At 41.5% G+C, this 21,808-nt stretch overlaps 2 protein-coding genes across 3 annotated transcripts; one reads left to right on the top strand and one right to left on the bottom strand.

Annotated features, from left to right (window-relative positions):
* Window positions 1-33: 33 nt before the first annotated feature.
* Window positions 34-4,047, top strand: dusp23b (dual specificity phosphatase 23b). The gene is made up of 3 exons (XM_086157922.1): window positions 34-291; window positions 1,088-1,358; window positions 2,385-4,047. The coding sequence occupies exons 2-3, from the start codon at window positions 1,089-1,091 to the stop codon at window positions 2,568-2,570; spliced, it is 456 nt and encodes a 151-aa protein (XP_086014048.1). The 5' UTR covers window positions 34-291; window position 1,088; the 3' UTR covers window positions 2,571-4,047.
* afdnb (afadin, adherens junction formation factor b) lies at window positions 2,672-21,543 on the bottom strand. 2 transcript variants are annotated; one of them, XM_086157669.1, is made up of 24 exons: window positions 21,365-21,541; window positions 19,736-19,928; window positions 17,823-17,929; window positions 17,609-17,721; window positions 17,450-17,520; window positions 17,223-17,291; window positions 15,935-16,131; window positions 15,705-15,850; window positions 14,225-14,319; window positions 13,880-14,151; window positions 12,083-12,226; window positions 9,738-9,936; window positions 9,551-9,630; window positions 8,898-8,987; window positions 8,720-8,785; window positions 7,270-7,343; window positions 6,319-6,437; window positions 6,127-6,240; window positions 5,945-6,030; window positions 5,423-5,566; window positions 4,579-5,310; window positions 4,085-4,175; window positions 3,949-3,985; window positions 2,672-3,022 (listed from the first exon to the last, which is right to left on the bottom strand). In XM_086157669.1, exons 1-24 carry the CDS (start codon window positions 21,458-21,460, stop codon window positions 2,929-2,931), a joined length of 3,429 nt encoding a protein of 1,142 aa, XP_086013795.1. In that variant the 5' UTR covers window positions 21,461-21,541; the 3' UTR covers window positions 2,672-2,928. The 2 variants fall into 2 exon arrangements, with proteins under 2 accessions (XP_086013795.1, XP_086013796.1); XM_086157670.1 differs by lacking the exons at window positions 2,672-3,022; window positions 3,949-3,985; window positions 4,085-4,175 and having other exon boundaries at window positions 4,505-4,880; window positions 4,945-5,310; window positions 21,365-21,543.
* Between the last annotated feature and the right edge of the window lie 265 nt (window positions 21,544-21,808).

The raw sequence follows: 21,808 nt of genomic DNA, 5'->3' as shown, positions 1-21,808 counted from the left end.
TCGTGCTTGATAGTACCTTGTCGATATGTTTGTTGAGCAGCACACATCGTTTTCGTTTATTCTGTTACGTCTTTTTTTTATTTTGTTTTAATTTCCGTGGCAGCCGACTGTTATATCACGCATTTCGCGCTTTGTTTTGAATGTTAGCTTGACTGTTAGCTTGTCATGTCATTCACATTCACTTCCGTCAGGAAGCCTTAAACGCCGGTTAGCTTTACTGTTATTTAGCTAACAGGTAGCGTTAAGGTAACAGCAGTTGGGCACCAGGAGAGGACTTCGGTCTGTAAAAAGGTAAACTTGCGACGTTTCAAACGGTTTTAGTTACAAACAACTTGGTGTAAACGTCGACAGTTGATGGGTAGCTACGTTAAACGTTTCTTGAACTGAGCTAAGTTGGGTGTAATAGGTGAATTAGCTGTTAGCTTGTGGTGAAGTGTTAGCTTGGAGTAACATAAATAGCTCTCCGTGAGTTTGGGAAATAGAAGCGTTTCCAAATCAGGCCTGGCTCTTGTTAAAATAAAATATGTCTTGCTGTCAAACTAATCCGCTGGCATGAAGCTGAGCCTTGCAATCCTGGCTAGTATGTGAATATTTGTGACTTCTGGAGTCGAGTGCGAAATGCCTCGATTTGTTCTTGTTGAAATGACAGAACAGTGTAATATTTGTGGAATGGACTTTGTTTTGGTCATAAATGGAGATGCGATGCTTCTGAAAACAGGGTCCAAAATTAGTGTAATAATTGCCCCAAAAGAGAGAAAAAGAGCCAATTTTCCAAATTCTTTTAGACGGTTTTAATGTAGGCTTTTTTGTTATTAAGCTCAGCCGTTTTGCTTGTTGTAAAAGCAAGAAATCAACTCAATTCTTGGACGTGAAAGACATTCAACTTCACGACGAGAAGATTTGGACAAGAAACTTACTTCGACGTTTGCAGTTTTCACCAGATCCTGAGGGTTGTTCAAGAACAACGTTCTTTCTTTGCTTTAAATGATTCTACATTCAGGCAGCTTTCCAAGAATCAAGCACATTATACTGGCAGTTTTTCTTGTTTTGACTAGTTTTTTTGTTTTATTTCTCTCTTCCCTCCCAGGATGGCCTCCACTTCCCCGCACAACTTCTCCTGGGTAGAACCGGGAAAATTGGCCGGCCTGGCTCTTCCGAGGATGACGTCTGAATACCAGTATCTGCTGGACAACGGGATCAAACATCTGGTCTGCTTGTGCGAGAGGAAGCCGCCGTACTGCGACACGTGTCCACAGCTGCAGCTGCATCACATCAAGATACCCGATTTCACTCCTCCGTCGCCGAGTCAGATCGATAGATTCCTCTCCGTCGTGGAAGAAGCCAACTCCAAGGGGGAGGTAAGACCTTTACTGCGCTCGTAAAAAAAAAAAAAAAATACCTGGCACGTTTCTTTTTTTTCTTCCAGTTCAATCAAAGTAACTGACTCAGACGGGAGATGGGAAAAATGTGTTACGTGTTAAGCTGTCTTGATTCCAACTCCCATCAGTAGCTCTCGCAATAAAATAATGTCTTCGATTCTCGCAGAACACATTGCTTCGCTTTGTTTTCATTTATATATCTTTTTACGAGGCTCATGAATCACCTAAACTCTTTCTTGAAGCAGCCTCTAAACTGAAAAGCAGTTACTCGAATGACTAAAACATCAGCGAGAAGTTATCTCAAGATTCGAAAGAAAAAATGTGATATTTTGCAAAAAAAAAATGTTTTAAATCCCCAAAACAATTAAAAAAGTTTGTGCAAAGATTGGTGAGACTTGCGTGAAAGAAAATAGATCGGAATGACTCGACAATTGTCAACTTACAAGCTTCTTTTATAACTTGGTGGTTTGTTCAGCAGCTGACGTATTCTAGACAGAGCTTGTCATCAGAGTCAAAGATTAAAAAGTTTAATTATTTTCTAGCTTTCCATGATACCAAACTATCATCTGCTCAGCTGTAAACATGCACACACACACACACACACACTAATGCAGTTTTATTAGGTGCGCACTCTGCTGGACAAACACAGTGACGACACCCTTTGTAAATCACCCATAAAGCAAAAATATGGTTTTAAGTCCCAAAAAATCTGAAGATATTTGCATATCAGCAAGTGACGATGTCAGCTAATCGATAAAGCCCATCTGGCCCTTGATATTTTGGCTGATATTAGTCATATATTAGTAAAAGACATGTGAACTGTCAGGAAAATGTGGTAAAAATGATATGAAAAGGCCGCATTCAAATATTGCTGTCGTGGGAAAAACTTGTGACCGCATGTGTATCTTTGTCTGACGGAAGTTTCATTGCGGCTTAAAATCTTTAAAGATGGTGAGTTTACGGATTGTGTGAAAAGGTGTGGTAACGGTGCTTGTTGCTCGGCAGGGTGTGGGCGTTCACTGCATGCACGGCCACGGGAGGACAGGGACCATGCTGGCCTGCTACCTGGTCAAAACGCGGAAGATGTCCGGGATCGACGCCATCAACGAGATCCGCCGACTGCGACGCGGCTCCATCGAAACTCACGAGCAAGAAAAAGCAGTGGTACAGTTTTACCAACGTACTAAGTAGTTTTGTTTTCGAGGAAGGGATGGAAAAAAACGAAATAACCGATCGCGTGGATGATTGCGGTAAGTGTTGACCGAAAGAAGTGCCTCAGTCCGAAACTTAAATCGAAGGTTTTATTTTTTGAGTAATATGAAAATAGAATAAAAAGTTAAGGAAGACATTGAAACAACCCAATAAATCACCGTCCTTGATAAAGACAGGGCTCTAAAAGTCAATTTCCATCTAAGTAGGAAAACATGTCTACGGTAAATATTCATACACGGGACTTAATAATTCATTTTTTCCAGCACATCCTTTCTTTTACGTAGACATTTTTTTCTCTGACTCTGAACTTTGAGTCTCTGAGGTGTGGAACCCCTCCTCATCCACTGGACGCAAAGGAAAAGAGACGCTGGCGCTCCTTGAACGGGAGTTTTTCAGGAGCCGCCGCCCTCCTGGCTTTATCCTGCTGGTTTCTGTGAACGTACGCTCGCGTCAGAAGAAATACTTGAATTTTATTATTCATGGAGACACAAGGAGCAGCCCTGTGCTGCCATAATACACACTCCGAGGGAACCGTCCGCTGATTTATTTCACTCAGGGATTTCTCTGCGACTCATACCAGGGTGTTTGAAGCGCTTAAAATTGCTAAACTGTGACGGTGGATTAACCTGAACCTCAAGTTTATTTATTCTTTTAATTTTCTGTCTTTGCTCCTGTCACTTTTTCTTTTTTAAATTCACTGCAGTCTCCTTTATTTTTTGTTTTTTTTTTACTGCAGTGTAAAGTCCCGCACATCTGCGGAAACATTTATTCACCCTCAGACAAACGTGATGTCTTTACGGGAGTACGATACATTTATAGTGCCATAATTCGTCTTAAAAAGACAAACTCATTTCAATTTCCCTGATCATGTATTCAATTGAGATTAGTTATAAAGAGACAGCTAGATGAATTGCCACCTTTTTTGATGAAATAAAAATTCCCTGGAAAAAAAAAAAAATGAATAGCTCACTATTTTACATTTTTTTATTGAATATTTTGGGTCTACAAGCCACAAATAATTGTTTTTTTTTTTTTTTTTAATTTTCCCATCTATTTAAGGACCAGTAAAAGTGACTGTTCAGGTTCAGGACGCCAGAGATGCTCGGGGTGGGATGATGGAGAACAGGTGGTTTAAGGGGAAAAAAAAAAACATTTCTTTTTTTTTGCCAACAAGCTTTTCCGTCGCACTTTGTGACTTTGGGGTGTCACAAAGTTAAACCATTATATAATAAGCTTTTTATAATAGCACACAGCTGCGCCCTGGCATTTCTGTCCCTACCCGAAGAAATACTGCATAAATATTTGAGTTGCTCTTTAGATTGAATTTCAATGTTTCCCTCGGAGAGGTAAAACTCACTCTTTAAATGCCACCTTGTCCTGAGTCGGTCTTTCATCTGCCGGAACACGGAAATAAAGGGAAATAAAATCAGCCTTGGACGGCAAGTCTGACAGAAAAGCATTGACTCGTATTTAATGCCTCGGTCGATAATTACCTGCTTTCGGCTTTATTTCCTCCTGGGTGGAAAAATGTCCCGTCTCTTTTTTCAGCTCGCCGGTTATTTTTCCATCAGAGCTCCTCTTATTCTAGAGGGAGAAAATAAATGATCCTCCATTAATTATTGATACTTTTAATATCAGCTTTGTTCTCGTGACCTGGAGTTTAACTAGGGAGTAAATGCATTATTGACTAGTAGTTTGGAAAAAAAAAAAAAAAAAAACGTATTTACATTTGCACAAATGAACTGGTGTGCGATCGCAGGGTTTATGTTTGAATGTTGTTTTTTAATTGGAAATGAGTAAAATCCAATTCTATTTAAACCATTCAGAGGATATTTAATATTAACAAATGTTTACTAGAGTGCACTGTGTGATCTTGTGTGTTTAGACGCAAAACAGGAAATGCATCATATCTGCAGTTTGTAGTTTTTATTTTGTCGTCTCGTGCGTCTCCTCCTGGTTTAGCGAAGGGCCTCTCCGAGGTTCCTACCCTTTTCTCCAGCTGCTGAATCACCAACATCACGTCCAAATCCTCATCTTCGTCCCCGTCCTCGCTCTCCGCTCGCCGCTGAACCTCCCGCAGCCTCCTCTGAAATTGCCACTCCAGGCTGAGCTTGCGGAGCCTTTCGTTCTCCTCCGCCGTACGCTTGTCTTTCGCCCGCAGGTCCTGCACCTCCTGCCCCAGGAGCCCCACCACCTTCAGCCTCTGCTGCTTCTCCAGCTTCTCCTGAGCGTCCCTCCTCCAGGGGCCGGCGAGCTCCTCCGGCCCCCGGTGTGGCTCCACGTCAGGTTCTTGGAAGGAGACGTGTTTAGTCGGGAACGACGGCTGAGGAACCCTCTTAGATGGAGAACCTACGTGATGGGTTTGAGGCCCCGCTTGAGCTTTTAGCCCGTTTCGCCCAAAGGTGCCGAGCGCCGGATGCGAGTCGGCGCCGGCGGTGACGGGGATGTCGATGCGTATTGGCTGGATGGAAGGCGTGGGCGTGGGCTGCTGCTGGAAGGGGGTTCTCCAGACGCCAGCGCCGCTTCCTCGCTGTTGCCGTCTGGCCGGAGGAGACGTGTCAGAAAGCACGTCGTGGTGGGAGACGCTCGGGCGAACGGGGAAATCGGGATAGAGACTCGTGTTTTGTTTTGGTTTCAGGTCCCGCGGTGTCTTCTGCATGTTGTCCAGCAGGGGGCCACCAGCGTCCACGCACAAGTTCTCCTGCGACAGCGCTTGACGCTGTGGGCAGGAGGGAGGTAAACTTGTTAATACATTTTTAGTGGATTTTAGTTTACAGTTTTCCCCTTTTTATTCGCTAAAATTTGAATGTCAGAATGACATAAAGCCTCACCAAGAACCAGCGCTTATTCCCAGAAGTCTGTCTCTCTGAAGGCCTCGAGGACATCGTGAACATTTGCTGGTTCTGACCAGACTCAGCCTTCTTCTTGTCCGGGTGTTTCGTGTTTGGGAGCGTCAGGTATTCCCTCGGAATTGTCTAGATTAAAATATAAATGAATTAGTGGAGTATTTCAAGAACAAAGAAATAAGAAATGAATAGATAAATGAAGATGTTTGGAAGTCAGTGTCTGTATGGTACAATAGCAGCTTTAACACTAAATGTTACAAACAGGCAAAAACAGATTATGTAAAAGTAATTTTTGGTTAATTATTAGAAAAAAATGAAAAAATAAATGAATGAGCAGTGAATGGTGGAAAGAGTGGACAGTAGAAATTAAAAAAAAAATCTAGATAATATCGCAGAGGTCGATTTAACACACAAGTAAATCAGTAATTTTGTTTTTTTTTTCTTTTTTTGTCTTTACTTAGTGACTGAAATCCACGTATCTGCCCGATATTTCCAAAAATGTCTTACGTCAGTGCAGAGGTTCACCGTAGAAACACAGCTGTTTCCGCTCATACCGGGATCGACCCGTTCATCTCTGTCTCCCAGGGAAAAATCTGCCAGATAAAGAAAAAATAATAAAATACGGGGGTTCTCCCGAAAGACCCCGAGCGGTCAACACATTTTAATATGTTTTTTAAAAATTCACCCACTAGTCACGTTGGGGTTGGAGCGATAAAATTGTCTGTCCCTTTGCATCGTCTGCTCCCTCAGCCTGCGACCTCGGCCTTCCGGATGAGGAAGTGTGTCTTTACCGCACCTCCCGTCTTTTTGTGAGGCGAGAACAGACTTAATCAATACGCCGAAGGAAAAGATGTATTTTGCTTTGCTTGTTTTCTTGTTACCTTCTGTCTTGTCTAGGGTGGGATCACACAGCAAGGCTCCCAGGCCGTGGTAGATGGCGCCCAACTTTGCAACTTGTAGGGTTACGATTGGGCCGGTTTGGAGCATGATGTCCACAGCCCTGGAATCAATCAGTCAATCACAGATAATCAATAGGATGGGGAAATGTACTGCAACTAAAGCCTTCTAAACTGGGATTTAGTCGTGTTGAGGGGTGGGCAAACTACGGCCCGCGGGCCACATCCGGCCCGTTGGTCTTTTTAATCCGGCCCGCCAAAGATTGATACCGAATTCATACTCGATGTGAATGATTGAGTGATCGGATCAATGAACGTGGGAGCTCAAACAGGAAATTATTTCATTTTTGGAGCTACTTGAGAATTTTCCTGAGCTGAATGACACAGATTGGCTTTGTGATTTTAGCCTTTACTGTGGACATACTGACACGTGTGAATGAGCTGGATGCTAAGCTACAAGGGGAAAAACAGTTTGTGCATGAAATGCAAAAAAAAAACGTCAGAAGCTTCGAAACCGAGATGTTTTGTTTTTTTTTTATTTTTTTATTTTTTTTTAATATGTATCGTGTCTTGTGCTAATCGGCCTGTCTGTCAAATTTTAAAAGTCAATGCGGCCCCTGATCTCGATCTATGTGTACGTTCGTCTACTAGCTAAGATTTTTCCGGACCAATTTTTTTTTTTTTTATCACAGTTAAGCACTGATGCTACTGATTGCTGGAGATGCAATCTTGTTTTGTCTCATCGCCCAGCTCTCTTAAAAAAGAATTCTCTGAAAAGCGGGCAAGTTGTTTCTATCTAAATCATTCTTATCGTATTCTGGTTAGACGCGGTCGACAACCAACGGAAAGAGCCGACCTTAAATCCTCCCCTGGAATCTGTCAGTTTTTGCACGAAACAATGTTTTCACGCAGCGGCGGACGCCGTCACGTTCTTACCTTTCTTGGCTGAGGCCAAGCAGGCCCTGACCGTCCACGCTGAGGAGCAGGTCCCCTGCCGCCAGCCCGCCGTTCTGAACAAAAGACCATTCCAACATTCAATTGAATCTGACCGGAAAGTGTAAACATCCACCTCAACCGCCCGAATTGCAGATTTATATTGTCCTCTTTCTGCTTTATTCCTCTAACTTGAGCGGTCCAGTGCGAATTGCAGAATCCTGGAGGGGGAAAAAAAAGCCGCCCTCATTTTGAACGCAACTGGAGACAAACATAATATATTTTTAAAGCGTCAAAATTCTCCATTTTGAAATATGTGACGGCTCAAGCCCTATCGCTATGTGAAATGGGAGCATCGCTTGACCGTTTAAGGGATGTTTTAGGACTAATTTGGATGAAAAGAGATTGTTTACTGTCTAACACAAACACATCTTTGGGTTATCTTGAGTAGCTAAGCCAATATTTCCGAAAATAGACAATTCTGTTGATTATTTTGTGTTGTTTTTAGCACATGCATTACATTACAGTGATCCCTCGCTATAACGCGGTTTACTTTTCACGGTTTAGCTACTTCACGGATTTGCATGGTGCATTGTGTTCTGCATTCTGATTGGCTAAAAAGTCACCAGCTTCTTCTCTACCTGTGCGTCAATAACGTCGCAGTTTAATATGTACACGTACGTAAAACAGCTTGCCGAATTTACATGACGTGCGCGCAAATTCTCTTGCAATTTCGAGTTTCTCTAAAACCCATAATGTTGACAAAACGCTCTGGAGCGACAAAAGGCAGCGGAAGATGCTATCTATCGCAGATAAAGTTAAACTTCTGGACATGCTAAGGGAAGCTAAAAGCTATGCGGCTGTAGGTCGGCATTACGGAATTAATGAATCTTCCGTTGGTTCCATAAAGAAGGAAGAAAAAAACATAAGGACGACAGCAGCGATGTATAATAGAGTATTTAATTGTATATATTAAGGTTTCTACTGCACGGATTTTGCCTATCACGGGTTCTTTTTGGAACGTAACCCCGCGAAAAACAAGGGTTTACTGTACATTACACTACATTCCAGTCATTTAGCAGATGCTTTTATCCAAAGCGACTTGCAAAAATTGCAATTCCATAACCAAAGATCCAAAGTACCAGTAGTCGTTATTCCGAAGTCACCCCTCGACCAAATAGCCATCTCGAAACCATATACATAATACATGCAGTCCCCGTTGCATTCAGAAGACCCAAATCTCCCTTTTGGATCTCCAGCGTTTCTCCCAACGCGCTCTTAAAACGATGTCGACGGATAAAACAGTTCAAGAAGGAAAAAGGAAGGTCTGGGTTCGGTAGAAGTAGCAATATCCTGATCTATCCGATAGCATCGCAATTAGATGAGGCGTCTTGAGAGTTTTGCCCGGGGAAAGTCACCAAAATCGTTTTTCTTTGTCGCGTTCGGCACTCACCAGTTCAGCTGGTCCTCCCTGGACAACGGATTTGATATAAATCCCCAGGTTGTCCCGTCCTGCTCCCTGAGACGGAACCAGAGAGCAGAAGCTCATTAACCGAGACGCTCATCTGACGTAGTTTGAACGGTCGCGGCGACCGAAGTCGTCACAATCGCGTCGGAAGGGATACGGTTACCTTGGCGGCCACGATGCTGACCCCCATGCCGCTGTTGAGCGGTTTCTTCAGGGTGATCGTCACAATCTCTGGCTCCCTCTGAGCTGCTGTCTGAGAAGGAGACAAAAAATAAATAAGACGAAACGCCGTATGAACGCTTTATGTGCTTTTCGAATTTAATGTATAGTGGATTCTCGCTTTTCGCGGGAGTTACGTTCCAAGACGTGATCATTTTGATGGAATTCACAGATACGTTAACCCTTAAATCTCACTCAACCGTTTACGAACTTCCAAGTCAAGCTTTTACTGCTTGACCGACGTTGCCATCAAGTTACAAAATTGGTCCGATCGAACCATATCGGCGTCCAGATCTCGCCATGTTTTGCATATTTTGCAATGAACCTCGGTGAGGTTCTCGTCCGTCAATGGATCCGAATGGCGATCTATCAAGCCATCAATGTCATCAATACTCATGGAGATCTTGTGTTTTATTTATTTTATAAAATGAATTTTAGTTTAATTTCACTTTTTTTTTTTTTTTTTTTTTTTTTCTTAGGCTAGAATATGGCTATTTCATCATGGAAAAAATGATCAGATGCTGCAAAAAAAAAAAAAAAAAAAAAAAAATCGCAAGAACCGAATTAACGCAGCGCATTTCAGCTACTTGTGCTTACGGTGTGTGTTCTGGTCTGATCATTGAAGAACAATCTCCAGTCTCCGTCCGGGTTCGTCTGGGATGTCAAAGCGCAGAGACCTGGAACAATCGGCGACCCTTCAGTTGATGCAGGTTTTTTTTCTCTCGCGAGATTTTCTTTTTCCTTTATTTTATTTATGTCAAACTTGACAGGGTGAAACAAATACCTTTCTGGCACATGGGCTCTAAAAATTCCCTCAACCCTTGAGGGATCCCTCTCACTCTGTCACAGGAATATCCCCCGTCCGGCAGGAGGAAGGGCAGGCGGAGGTCGAGGCTCTCCTCGCGCTCGACGACCCGTCCTTCCCTTTCGATCACGGCGTCCGCCGAAGCCTCGGCCGCCGTCACGACGGCATCGATCAAATCCTTGAGCGGAGAGGACACGCGGGGTGAGAGCTGAAATGGAGGTTTTGTTTGCGTACCGTGACGAATGTTTGGATTTAGCGTTGAGGTCGAAGGTATGCGATTACGACATAAATCAATGCAGAAAACGCAACGATAGAGTTGTAGCGGTAGAAATGTCGGGTGTTGAGATTGTTGTTGTCACATAAAATGATTGCACTGAATACCGATGATCAGGCTAGCTAGCGCGACGTCGTTGCTAACGTTGTCTGTTAAGGGTTGAGCGTTCAGGATCTGGATTTGCGTGACAGCGTGAGGGAGTTCCACGCTAGCAGGTATCAGCTAGCGGCTAACCAGCCTAGCGTGTGACACATTCTCGTGGCCAAACAAGCCAATAAGAAGAAAACGACCCGTCCTTCTCTTTCGATCACGGCGTCCGCCGAGGCCTCGGCCGCCGTCACGACGGCATCGATCAAATCCTTGAGCGGAGAGGACATGTGGGGTGAGAGCTGAAATGGAGGTTTTGTTTGCGTACCGTGACGAATGTTTGGATTTAGCGTTGAGGTCGAAGGTATGCGATTACGACATAAATCAATGCAGAAAACGCAACGATAGAGTTGTAGCGGTAGAAATGTCGGGTGTTGAGATTGTTGTTGTCACATAAAATGATTGCACTGAATACCGATAATCAGGCTAGCTAGCGCGACGTCGTTGCTAACGTTGTCTGTTAAGGGTTGAGCGTTCAGGATCTGGATTTGCGTGACAGCGTTAAGGAGTTCCACGCTAGCAGGTATCAGCTAGCGGGTAACTAGCCTAGCGCGTGACACGCTCTCGTGGCGAAACAAGCCAATAAGAAGAAAACGTGCCGTTCTGGACTTCCAATCCAAAATCGACTTTTGTTCGCTTTTTTTTTTTTTTTTTTTTTGCAGGGCGGGAAATGAAAATGAGAAAGCGCTTTTCTTTTTAATTGTGTCATAAAATGTGCGACCCAAAGGGGGAAATGAAAATGGAGTTAGAAAATTACTCATTTGTCATTTTAGGTATGTGTCAAAATATTCAGCCGTGCTCTGAAACTAAAAAAAAAAAAAAAAGAAGCGTTTCTGCTAAGGGTGTTTCATTTTCAGATTTGACATTTCTAATTGACATTTGATCACAATTTGCTGGGTAAATTAATTCTTAAATGACTTTTGCTTTTTCATATGGATTTAGTCACAGAATGAGCGGTCTGGGAGAAGAAATTGAAAATGCATTTTGGATTAGTTAGTACTCGTTTTGGTTATGAAACAGGCTGCCGCATTCTGAAAAATAAAAAAAAGAGTTTGCAAGATTTTTTTTTTTAAACTTGAATTACAATCATGACTTGCTTTCATAAACATTCAGGTTCGATGGAAACAATCTTGTATATTTTTCAACAAATTCATCCAATTATTTTGGTCATCAAAACAAAATACCATAAAAATTAGACTAGATTTTTATTATTTATTTATTTTATTGATTTTATTTTTTTATGAAGTCAGGAATTTCCCTCCAAAACAACCTGAAAATCCTTAAAATGGGGACTTTTTACTTTTTCATATGGATTTAGTCACAGAATGAGCGGTCTGGGAGAAGAAATTGAAAATGCACTTTGGATTAGTTAGTCCTTATTTTGGTTATGAAACAGGCTGCCGCATTCTGAAAAATAAAAAAAAGAGTTTGCAAGATTTTTTTTTTTTAACTTGAATTACAATCATTACTTGCTTTCATAAACATTCCAGTTCGATGGAAACAATCTTGTATATTTTTCAACAAATTCATCCAATTATTTTCGTCATTAAAACAAAAAACCATCAGAATTAGACTAGATTTTTATTTATTTATTTATCTATTTATTTATTTTTTTATGAAGTCAGGCATTTCCCTCCAAAACAACCTGAAAATCCTTAAAATGGGGACTTTTTACTACTCCTGACTACTTTGTAATGTATTGATCATGCATATCTAGTCCATAAGCAGATATTGATAGACACGATGACCAGATGAGGTGTTCTCCGATAGAAAAACCAAAATACCCGAGTATTGGAAAGATGATGAATTTTAAAATCAAATTTTCTTTACAGCGCCAGTATGCGAATAGTCACGGCACGACGTGAGCCTCCTCGATTCCTCCTGCCGGCCGAGGAATACTTACGGCCGGGATGTGAGGCTCGTTGTTTGCATAAAGGTATCCAGCCAGCAAAGTCTGCAGCTGCAGTGAATTTAATTTGAAACAGGTATTCTGGATGTCCTTCGCATCTTGCGGTGAGTACTTATTCATGGTCAGGAGCGTGGTTGCCTAGGAACAGTCAGGGGAAAAAAAAGAAAGCGTTCACAAAACCCCTTTTTGGTTGAAAGAAAAACGGAAGGGTTTCGCTTTGGGTTCATTATGGTGTAAATATATGGAGAAAACAGCGGTAGTTTGAGACCGTGAACCTGCGTTCAAAGCTGGAAAAATCCCCCAAAATATGAAGAATCACAATGTGAATTTATCAAACGACTTCATGTGGATCAAATAAACAACACACAGTGAAGGACAGAGGAAAAAAAACCCCGTTGGCTCCAAATAGAAAGTCCACATCAGCTCAGTCCAAAAAAAGTCACCCAATTCTAGATGGATTCTTATCCTTTATGAACAGTTTAGCATTGTTTTCCTTCAATTATTCACGTCAGACTGAATGCGACCTTGACGATAAGCCTTAAATTGTAAAAATCACATCAATATTTTATTCGAAGGCAACAATTTTTTTCCCCCCTTAAACAGATTCAGCCAAATAATTGAGTTAATAAAAGTCTGACGGCGGCTTTTAGACCAGACCCGGGCATTTTACATCCAAACTATTTTCTTTGAATATTTCAACAAGTATTTTCAATCAATATTGAATTAAGAAACTTTTTTTTTTTTCCTTTTTCTTTTTTTTTTTCTCTAAAATAATGTCAGTCGGTACATGTATATTATTATTAATGATTTTAAAATTGAAATAAAATGCCAAAAAAAATCGAAATATTTAAATATTTATATATATAACATATTTTATATATATATATATATATATATATATATAAATATATACTGCTCAAAAAAATAAAGGGAACACTTGAACAACACAATGTAACTCCAAGTCAATCACAAGTCAATCATAGTGTCCACTCAGGAAGCAACACAGATTCATTTGGACTTGTTTTAAGGACATTACATCAAAGTTGGATCAGCCTGGAGTTTGTTTTTACACTTTAATTTGGAGTGTGATTCCTAATCCAGACCTCCATGGGTTGATACAATTGATTTCCATTGATCATTTTTGTGTGATTTTGTTGTCAGCACATTCAACTGTGTAAAGAGCAAAGTATTTCATAAGAATATTTCATTCATTTAGATCTAGGATGTGCTTTTTAAGTGTTCCCTTTAATTTTTTGAGCGGTGTATATAGTACGAAAAATTAGAGGTATGTGACGTATGAGGCCATGTGAGCATCAAATCGACATACTGACGGTCACTGGATGGCGTGAGAAGAGCAAAAAAAAAAAAAAAAAAAAATCCCAAACAAATGAAATTAAATAAAAAAGAGCGTAAAAGCTCATGTCATGAGTTGTTCTCTTTCAACTAACAATGGATACAGTATCTACTTTATTATCTTTTTGATCCATGATGCTTCATAAGAATATTTCATTCATTTAGATCTAGGATGTGTTTTTTTAAGTGTTCCCTTTATTTTTTTGAGCAGTGTATATATATTATATAGAAATATATATATATAGAAATATTTAAACATATTTAAATAGCAATTTTCATTTTGTTCACCTAGTTGGCCCATGCATAAAAATAAAATAAAAAATGTGGCCCGCCAGCCAAAATAAATGCCCACCTCTGTTCTCGTCGGACACGGGGAGGGTTTGAATTTGGAAAACGTCCCACGCTCAGGGATTTCCCCGCCGCGAGTGAGATTCCCACCTGGATGAGGAGTCCCAGGTGGCAGTCTGCAGCCAGCTCCAGGCCCTGCCTCTCCGCCCAGGCCTCCAGCGTGCTCAGCCTCTGGCGGAGAGCCGCGCCCCAGTAATGGGAGCGCAGGCGGCGGGCGGCGGCCTCCGGGCTCATCAGGCGGTTGAAGAGCCAGGCGCTGACGAAGTGGAAGAGTTGGGAGAAGAGCTGGATGGTGAGGGCGGGGTTGACCTGACAGCGGCGTAACAGAGACATGGCGTTCATCAAGGCGTTCAGCACCATCTCTGCAACGAGAGACGCGGGACCTCAGCGTGGCGGGCGACCCGGGGAAACCAACGTTTACGTCGGTAGGTTTACCGATACCGGCCGGCAGCGGGCCGTGTTCCTCGGGATCGATCAGAAATGTGGGCAAGTGTTTCTCGAGCTCGTTCTGCAGGCACTGGGTCAGGCAGCTTCAGGGGAATCAAAAAAAATGGAGGTTAATACGTGGAAATCTGCACTGATATCTCCGATTTTGAAGACTGTTTAGGTTTGTGGAGTCGGGGGGTGTTTTTGTTGCAGAAAAGAATCTGCTGGGATTTGAACAAGCATCAGTAAGACTATTTTATCTGCTGATAGTAACAGATGTGAGCGTATCACTGTTTATCACTGTTTACTAAGACACTTTATAGTTTATTTTTATTTCTAATTCTGCCTTTTCTTTTATTATTTATTACTGTTATATTTTCTGTAACTCTGGCACAGCAATTTCTTTTGGGATCAATAAAGTTATTCTTATTCTTATAATGTACAATCAGTGTAGGCTGATTTTATTTGTAAGGAGTTTCTAGAGTTAAAACACAGGAATGTAAAGAATTAGATTGGGAAGCAGCAACCACATTAAAAGTGAAGTGAAAAAAGTTAAATTAAAAATATGCAGAGTGTGTAATGAATGAATGACTGCATCTATATACAGGACTGTTTCAGAAAATTAGAATATTGTGATAAAGTTCTTCTGTATCTTCTGTAATGCGATTACAAAAACAAAAACATCATACGTTCTGGATTAATTACAAATCAACTGAAATATTACAAGCCTTTTATTATTTTAATATTGCTGATTATGGCTTACATCTCAAGAAAACTCAAAAATATTAGAATATCATTAAAAAGGATTTTTTTTTTTTTTTTTTTTTTTAATTGCATTACAGAAAATAAAGAACTTTATCACAATATTCTAGTTTTCTGAGACAGTCCTGCACATGATAGATGCTGGAGCAAAATGACTTTCACTGTGAAACACACACACACACACACACACACATATGACCGCCATGATTTGACTTATTCATCATAACTTGATCCATTTTGCCTGATAACATTTGGGAGTCTGGAAAAGTCATAAGATTAAATTAAACATTTATGCAAGTTAGCTTTAGGCTAAACTGGTGTGCTAGCCAGCATAAGCCACCAGACACTAGAGTGTGTGTGTGTGTGTGTGTGTGTGTGTGTGTGTGGTATGTAAAACATTATTTAAGCCTTTCTGTATGATGATGAATAATAGCAGATGTTTAGTTTTCTGTAATATGACTTATTGATACCAAATATGCCAGTTATTGATATCCACATAAACATGTAGATTTATGTTCATTTGTTTAAGTGGTTTTGTATTTTTACATAAAAGCTGTGTATTTTTACCGAAAGGCATGAGAATACGGTGATTGCAAAAAAAAGATTTATAAATTCGGTGGATTCGGTGTTTTGGCTTTCAGCTCTTACGTTTTCACGCCGGTGAGTCTTGGGGTCTCGGCTTTGGTTTTTCGGGGAGACGTTTGCTCCTGGATGCTCGTTCCCTTACCTGTAAGCCTCCAGCACCAGGCGGGACAGATCCAGCTGGATCTTCTGCGTGAACCGGCTCAGCTCCTTGTCCTGCTTCAAGAAATTCAGCAGCTCCGAGGAGTTGGCCATCCAGAAGGCGAGGGCGCCGGCGCCGGCCCGCTGCCTCTGGAATTCAAACCCGGGCGTCAGGACGGATGTTGTCTTTTGACGGTTTTAAAATCCCATCCGGCGAGGTTTGGTTCGACTCGCCTGGATGACCTTCCCCGTCATGACCGCCATTTTGCCGGTGATGGAGGTCACGCTGTGAGGCGATCCGGCGGGCGGAGAGGCGCGTCGCCGCAGAGCGAAGCGCCCGGCGGCGTAGAGGATGTACGCTGGGGAAAGCTTGAAGTGAACGGTGGAGCTGTTGGTGTAATTTATGACGGCAGACAGAAAGGCGTCCTCCGCTGAAGCACAGAACGCACAGGAGGGCAGCGTAAATAACTGAATTCCGATTCGTCCCATACGTCATTTTGCTTTTTAAACTGTTAAAAAAAGGTTTCATAATTGACGGTATTGAAATTTGCTTTTTTTTTTTTTTTTTTTTTTTTTGCGACCTCTTCCGTCCCTTCCTCTTCCTCAGCGAAGCTGCGGTTTAATGTGATTTTAAATGTTCCCAAAATTGAATACATTCTCCTTTCCCAGCGGGAAGGCTGTTTTCATTTAATCTGAGGTTGAATTTCTAAACACAAGGTAGACGTGTTGTGTCCAAACACGCCAATTTCCAGAAAACATCAGAAATGCTTAAAATCCTATCAACAAATATTTTTTCCCGACTGCTTTTTTTTGTCGTCCTCGGTTCTTTTGGTCTCCTTGGACATATCCCAGTTTTTAATTCCAGTTTTTATTTTGAATTTGAATTCATTTTAATGTGTGACATTACTGTTTGCTAGCGATAATAACGTTACCATGGTGTGTGTTCACCTGGTGTGGGTGGGTTGAGTCCCACAAACCCTCTGGACTTGTATGACTTTCTACTCCTTCGCCTGATGTTTTGGGTAAATTCATGAAGGCAGCCATTTAAGCACTATTTAGTCCTACATTACTTTTTAAATATCGTCTTCGCGAATATGACTATATGAATATTCAAATCTTTGTACTTAAGACCTTAAAACAACAATTGACGATTTATATTTTATTGTATTTCTTATTCTCCCTCCTTCCTACTATTATCTATTATTGTTATGTTTTTGCTTGAAACTCCGGCACAACAATTTCCTTAGGGATAAATAAAGTTGTTCTTATCTTATCTTATCTTATGACGTGTTTAGCGCTTTGGAATTGATTGAAACAACATAAATGTTGCCTATTTATCATTATAAGTCATCTAAAATGTCAAGGAAAAAAAAAATCTGTATTAAACTTCGGGCAGTGACACCAGTTTTTTCCTAGTGTTTTTTTTTTTATTTTATTTTTTTTTATTATTATTTAATATCTCCATTGGCTCATTTTGGTTGGATCCCACATGCCAAGCTGTTTAAAAGAATTTTATACTCACCGTTATCGCTGAATTTTATTCCAAGCGGTAGCCCGCGATCGTCCGGCTGTAGAATCCCCCTGTGACCTCCTGTTGTGTTTTCAGTAAAGAGAATTTACCGATCGATTTACTCGCAGCTTGATTTGCAAAAAAAAAAAGAACAACCCACACACACACACACACACATCGCGGACAGGAACAGAAGTTCACGCCGAGCGCTGCATCAATACCATCTGCACAACACTCACGAGTGTGAGCCGGTGTGTGTTGCTGCTTCGTCGACCCGGCGCTCCACGCGCTGTCGTCGTCCTCACCTGACCTGGATGCGTGTTTTAAAGCGCAAACTCCGATAAGAGTCACAGTTGTGAAATAAGTTTGAAAGGGTTTATCCTGAGGGATGTTCTTACCCGTTCTCGTGGTCTAAATCCTTCGCTTTGCTTCTCGCTTTCTTGTCTTTTCTTGACAGCGTCCGCCTGAAGTTTTGAATCACGCCTCCCTTTTCTTTCCCACGTCCGCTCTCCTTCGTGGGTCAACATGCGGAAAAGGAAACGGAGATGATTTTCCATGAGGTTGGATCCACTGATCCGGCAGGCGTAAGAGCCAGGAAGGACGGGGAGATACCTCCTCCAACCGCTTGTCCTTCTTCAGCACGAACCGTCCCTCCCTGTTGTCGGAGTTCCAGTTTAACTGCGTGACCAGAGGCCTCTCGTCCTGATCCAGTTTACGTTCTAGCGGCCGAGAAGCAGCGCGGGAATGAAGGTCAGTCGAAGCAAGATAGAATATTTGTGTGGGAATGAGGCTACAGGGAGTGGAGATCAAGAAGTTGTACTTCGGGTCAACAGTCCAGAGCGCAGGAGAAAAAAGGTGAAGGAGACGATCAGGCAAAATAATAGGAAAGGTTGAGGAGATGTGGTGAGATGATCTGCGAACACTGATAATGACCAGAAGACAGGAGGCAGAGCTGGAGGTCACAGAGATGAAGATGTTGAGGTTCTCTTTGGGAGCAGCCAGGATGGAGAGGATCAGGAATGAGTCACAAGCATTGAAATCCTCGAGAATGAAAAATAATAGCTGGCCATTGTTTTGGTCTAAGGAGAACGCGTGGACATACGCTGCAACATAAACATGTCAATTGTTTTTCTAAATCAACCAGAAATGATTGTAAATGATAATAAGTGACCTAGATATAGATTTAGATAGAAGAAAGGTGGACAAGACAGCGGTTAAACCAGTGTTAGTGAAAGTAAATCAATTGGGTCACAAGTACTTCTTCTTCTTCTTCTTATTTTGGCTTTTCCCTTCAGGTGTCGCCACAGCCAGTCAACTTTCTCCATCTAACCCTATTCTCTGGATCCTCCTCTCTCACACCAGCTACCTTCATATCTTCTCTCACTACGTCCATAAATCTTCTCTTTGGTATTCCTCGAGACCTCCTGCCTGGCAGCTCCACCTTCAGCAACCTTCTACCCAGATCTTCACCATGAACACTCCTTTGTTCATGTCCAAACCATCTCAATCATCACTTTGTCTCGGTCATACATGTCCTGCACCCCTGTGACAAATTTTTCTTTTCCTTTGGTCTTTTCCCTTCAGGGTCGCCACAGCGAATCCACTTTCTCCATCCAACCCTATTCTCTGGATCCTCCTCTCTCACACCAACTACCTTCATATCTTCTCTCACTACGTCCATAAATCTTCTCTTTGGTCTTCCTCCAGACCTCTTGCCTGGCAGCTCCAGTTCCAGCATCCGTCTACCAATATATTCTCTATCCCTCCTCTGTCCATGACCCAACCATCTCAGTCTGGCTTCTCTGACCTTCTCTCCAAAACATCTAACATGTGCCGTTCCTCTGATAGACTCATTCCTGATCCTCTCCATCCTGGTCACTCCCAAAGAGAACCTCAACATCTTCATCTCTGCAACCTCTAGTTCTGCCTGCTGTCTTTTGGTCATTGTAACAGTTTCTAGTCCAAACATCATCGCTGGTCTCACCACTGTCTTGTACACCTTTCCTTTTATTCTGGCTGAAAGTCTTCTATCTCTTCGTACCCCTGACACTTTTCTCCACCCATTCCAACCTACTTGGACCATCTCTTCTCCAGACTCTCCTACGCTCTGGACTGTTGACCCTAAGTACCTGAAATCCTCCAGCTTCTTGATCTCCACTCCCTGTAGCCTCACCGTTCCACCCGAGTTCCTCTCGTTCACACACATATATTGGGTCACAAGTACAAACACCCGATTTGTTATCTGTAAGACTTAGTCAATTTATTGGTGTGAAGAAATATTTTAAAATCTTCACGCCGGAGATGAAATAACGGCGTGACGGGCAAATCAACCATCCCGATAGAGACCCGACCCGGAGAAGCTGCACTTTGAGCCCCGCAGAGAAAAGACAATTGGTTTTCTTAAATCAGCGGATCAGTTTAAGGTTTATTTTGGCCGATTTTTCTTCCTCACAGCTTTTAACACCTAAAAAAAGCAGATAAAAATCACAATATGAGCCGAGTATCCCAAAGAACCTCGTCCAGACCTTGGTCGGCGTGGATCTCATATAGAGAGTAGCAAGTGCTCAGCATCTTCATGTCAGGTCTGAATTTCTCGGCGAGCGTCTCGATGACGTCGCGAGCCGACGAAATGCTGCTGAAACGCACGCACTTGGTGGCCACGTTTCCGCCGTTGTGATCTTCCAGGTAGAAGCGCATCACTCCGTGAAACACCAGGCTCTGACGGGATACCAGAAGAAAAAAAATTCAACTTGTATGAATTTCAAATCGATTTATTACCGTTTTTTTGTTTTTTTTAAAAAAAAAAAAAAAAGGACGCGAGGGTATTTTTCCCTGGTAAATTGAGTGTTCAAATTTAGAACTAAATCCAAAAATTGCTGGATTAAATAAGAGCTTAGTGGATGAGTTTATTCAAAGATTCACGTATAGAAATACATAAAAATGCTTCGACATGAGATGTATTTTAATGATCCCATGCTTTGGAAATTGTTTTCCGTTAGCAAAGACATACAAGGACAAGACAAGCTAAAAATATAAAATAAAATAAAATAAACTTGAAAGTGTAAAAGCATAAAGTAAATCTAAAAAGAAAAAAAAAGAAAAAAATGTCTCTCCATATTTACCAACATACAGGAATAAATAATGAGCAAAATGTGAAGTAACTGATAAGAGTGAGTGATTGTATAAGGTTATGGAAATAAAAACATTTCCAGTACATATTTGTGGACGTTAGCGGTATTTACTCAATTCAAAGGAAAAAAAAGAAAATGTTTGAATGTAAATATTATACGTTACAAGGTAAACACCTGTGGCTTATAGAGTCCGGCTTATATAAGCACACAGATATTTATTTAGGTATTTTTTTAGCACACGACTTCATTACAAGTAAAAAGTAAAATACTTCACTCCCGTTAAAAGTCCTGCATTAGAAATTTGACATAGATATGTGAGCATGAACGGACTTTTATTCACTGAGGTTGTATCTGGTTAAATAAGGACTCGATGACTGAACGTAATTAAAGGAAATTAAAAGCGATTGTAAAATACAGTTTTATTCTAATACAATTTTCTTCGTCGTGGTTTGCAAAGTCGCATCTTAGTACTGAAAATGGTAAAAAGGCCGTTTAATCTGCGAGATGTTTGCAGCATCGAACCGGGCGTTTCATTGTGTTTCTGAAAACGATTCAACACCTTAGATAAAAAAAAAAAAAAATTAAAAATAAAAATAAAAATCATTAACATAATCACAGACAGTACTTGGAGATTTTCATTAAAAAAAAACAAAAAAAAAAAACACGCTAGTTGAAAATCCAAGTAGCTCAAATTGAAAGAAACACAATTCAATAAATTTACTCTAAATTTGCACTTCCTGTAGAAAAAGCAGTGGAGTAACTGTTCTCAAACACTCCCACGAGACAAGAAGAGTGAAATCTATCGATCTGTGACTTTAATTGGCGTCCGAACGGTCAAGACCGGAGTGTCAGTCGGGAGCGATCGGACTCCAGCAGCTCCCGTTTGCCTCGAAATGACTGTTTTTGCACAATTCTGTGAGTTGTTTGACAGGATCGAGGTCACAAGTTCACTTCTGTCATCCTTTAAATCCCTGCCCGGCTGCTAACGCTGCTATAAATAGGACTCGTCTGCAGGTGACTCACCGCGTCTGGTTGGCTTATTTCAAATAAATCCAGTCTGTTATTGTTCCACTGTCTGATGACTGTGGCTAATTTTTCCCGTTCGTCCTCCTCCGGCATGTTTGCCGGAGCGTCTCCCGCTGTTCGCGTCTCCAGAAAGAAAAAATATCCAGAGACTCTTGATTCTAAGTGAACTCTTGTCTTTCTATTCCTATTAGTTATAACCTCCTAGTTGTGTGAGTTCTTAGCATAATCGCTAACTTCATCCCTTCTTGGACGCCCCGTCCCTCCTCCCGGTTCCCCTCCGCCCTCATTTTACGGATCGCTGGATCTTTGTTATGTGAGGAGATGATTTTCCTAATCATGCATCGAGATCTGAGCGACAGCGCGCTCCCGATTTCAGGTTTCTTCGTTTCCTCGCCGACGATCGCGAGTCGTCGTCGTTGTTTTTTTTTTTGTTTTTTTATT

The sequence above is a fragment of the Fistularia commersonii genome, chromosome 1 (genome assembly GCF_037954325.1).
Source record: "Fistularia commersonii isolate RoL2024-O1a breed Wild chromosome 1, RoL_Fcom_v1.0, whole genome shotgun sequence".
Lineage (NCBI taxonomy): Eukaryota > Metazoa > Chordata > Actinopteri > Syngnathiformes > Fistulariidae > Fistularia > Fistularia commersonii.
The sequence above is the reverse complement of the archived record's forward strand: the minus strand, read 5'-3'. Positions and strand labels throughout refer to the sequence as shown.

Excerpts from the sequence above, each read along its gene's own strand:
- dusp23b (XM_086157922.1), top strand. The coding sequence starts at position 1,089 with ATGGCCTCCACTTCCCCGCACAACTTCTCCTGGGTAGAACCGGGAAAA. Across the intron at positions 1,359-2,384 it reads AAGCCAACTCCAAGGGGGAG|GGTGTGGGCGTTCACTGCAT; the intron begins GTAAGACCTTTA and ends GTTGCTCGGCAG.
- afdnb (XM_086157669.1), bottom strand. The coding sequence starts at position 21,460 with ATGCCGGAGGAGGACGAACGGGAAAAATTAGCCACAGTCATCAGACAG. Across the intron at positions 6,438-7,269 it reads CTTGGCCTCAGCCAAGAAAG|GGCTGTGGACATCATGCTCC; the intron begins GTAAGAACGTGA and ends GATTGATTCCAG. Across the intron at positions 3,986-4,084 it reads GGAAATAAAGCCGAAAGCAG|ATGAAAGACCGACTCAGGAC; the intron begins GTAATTATCGAC and ends GTGTTCCGGCAG.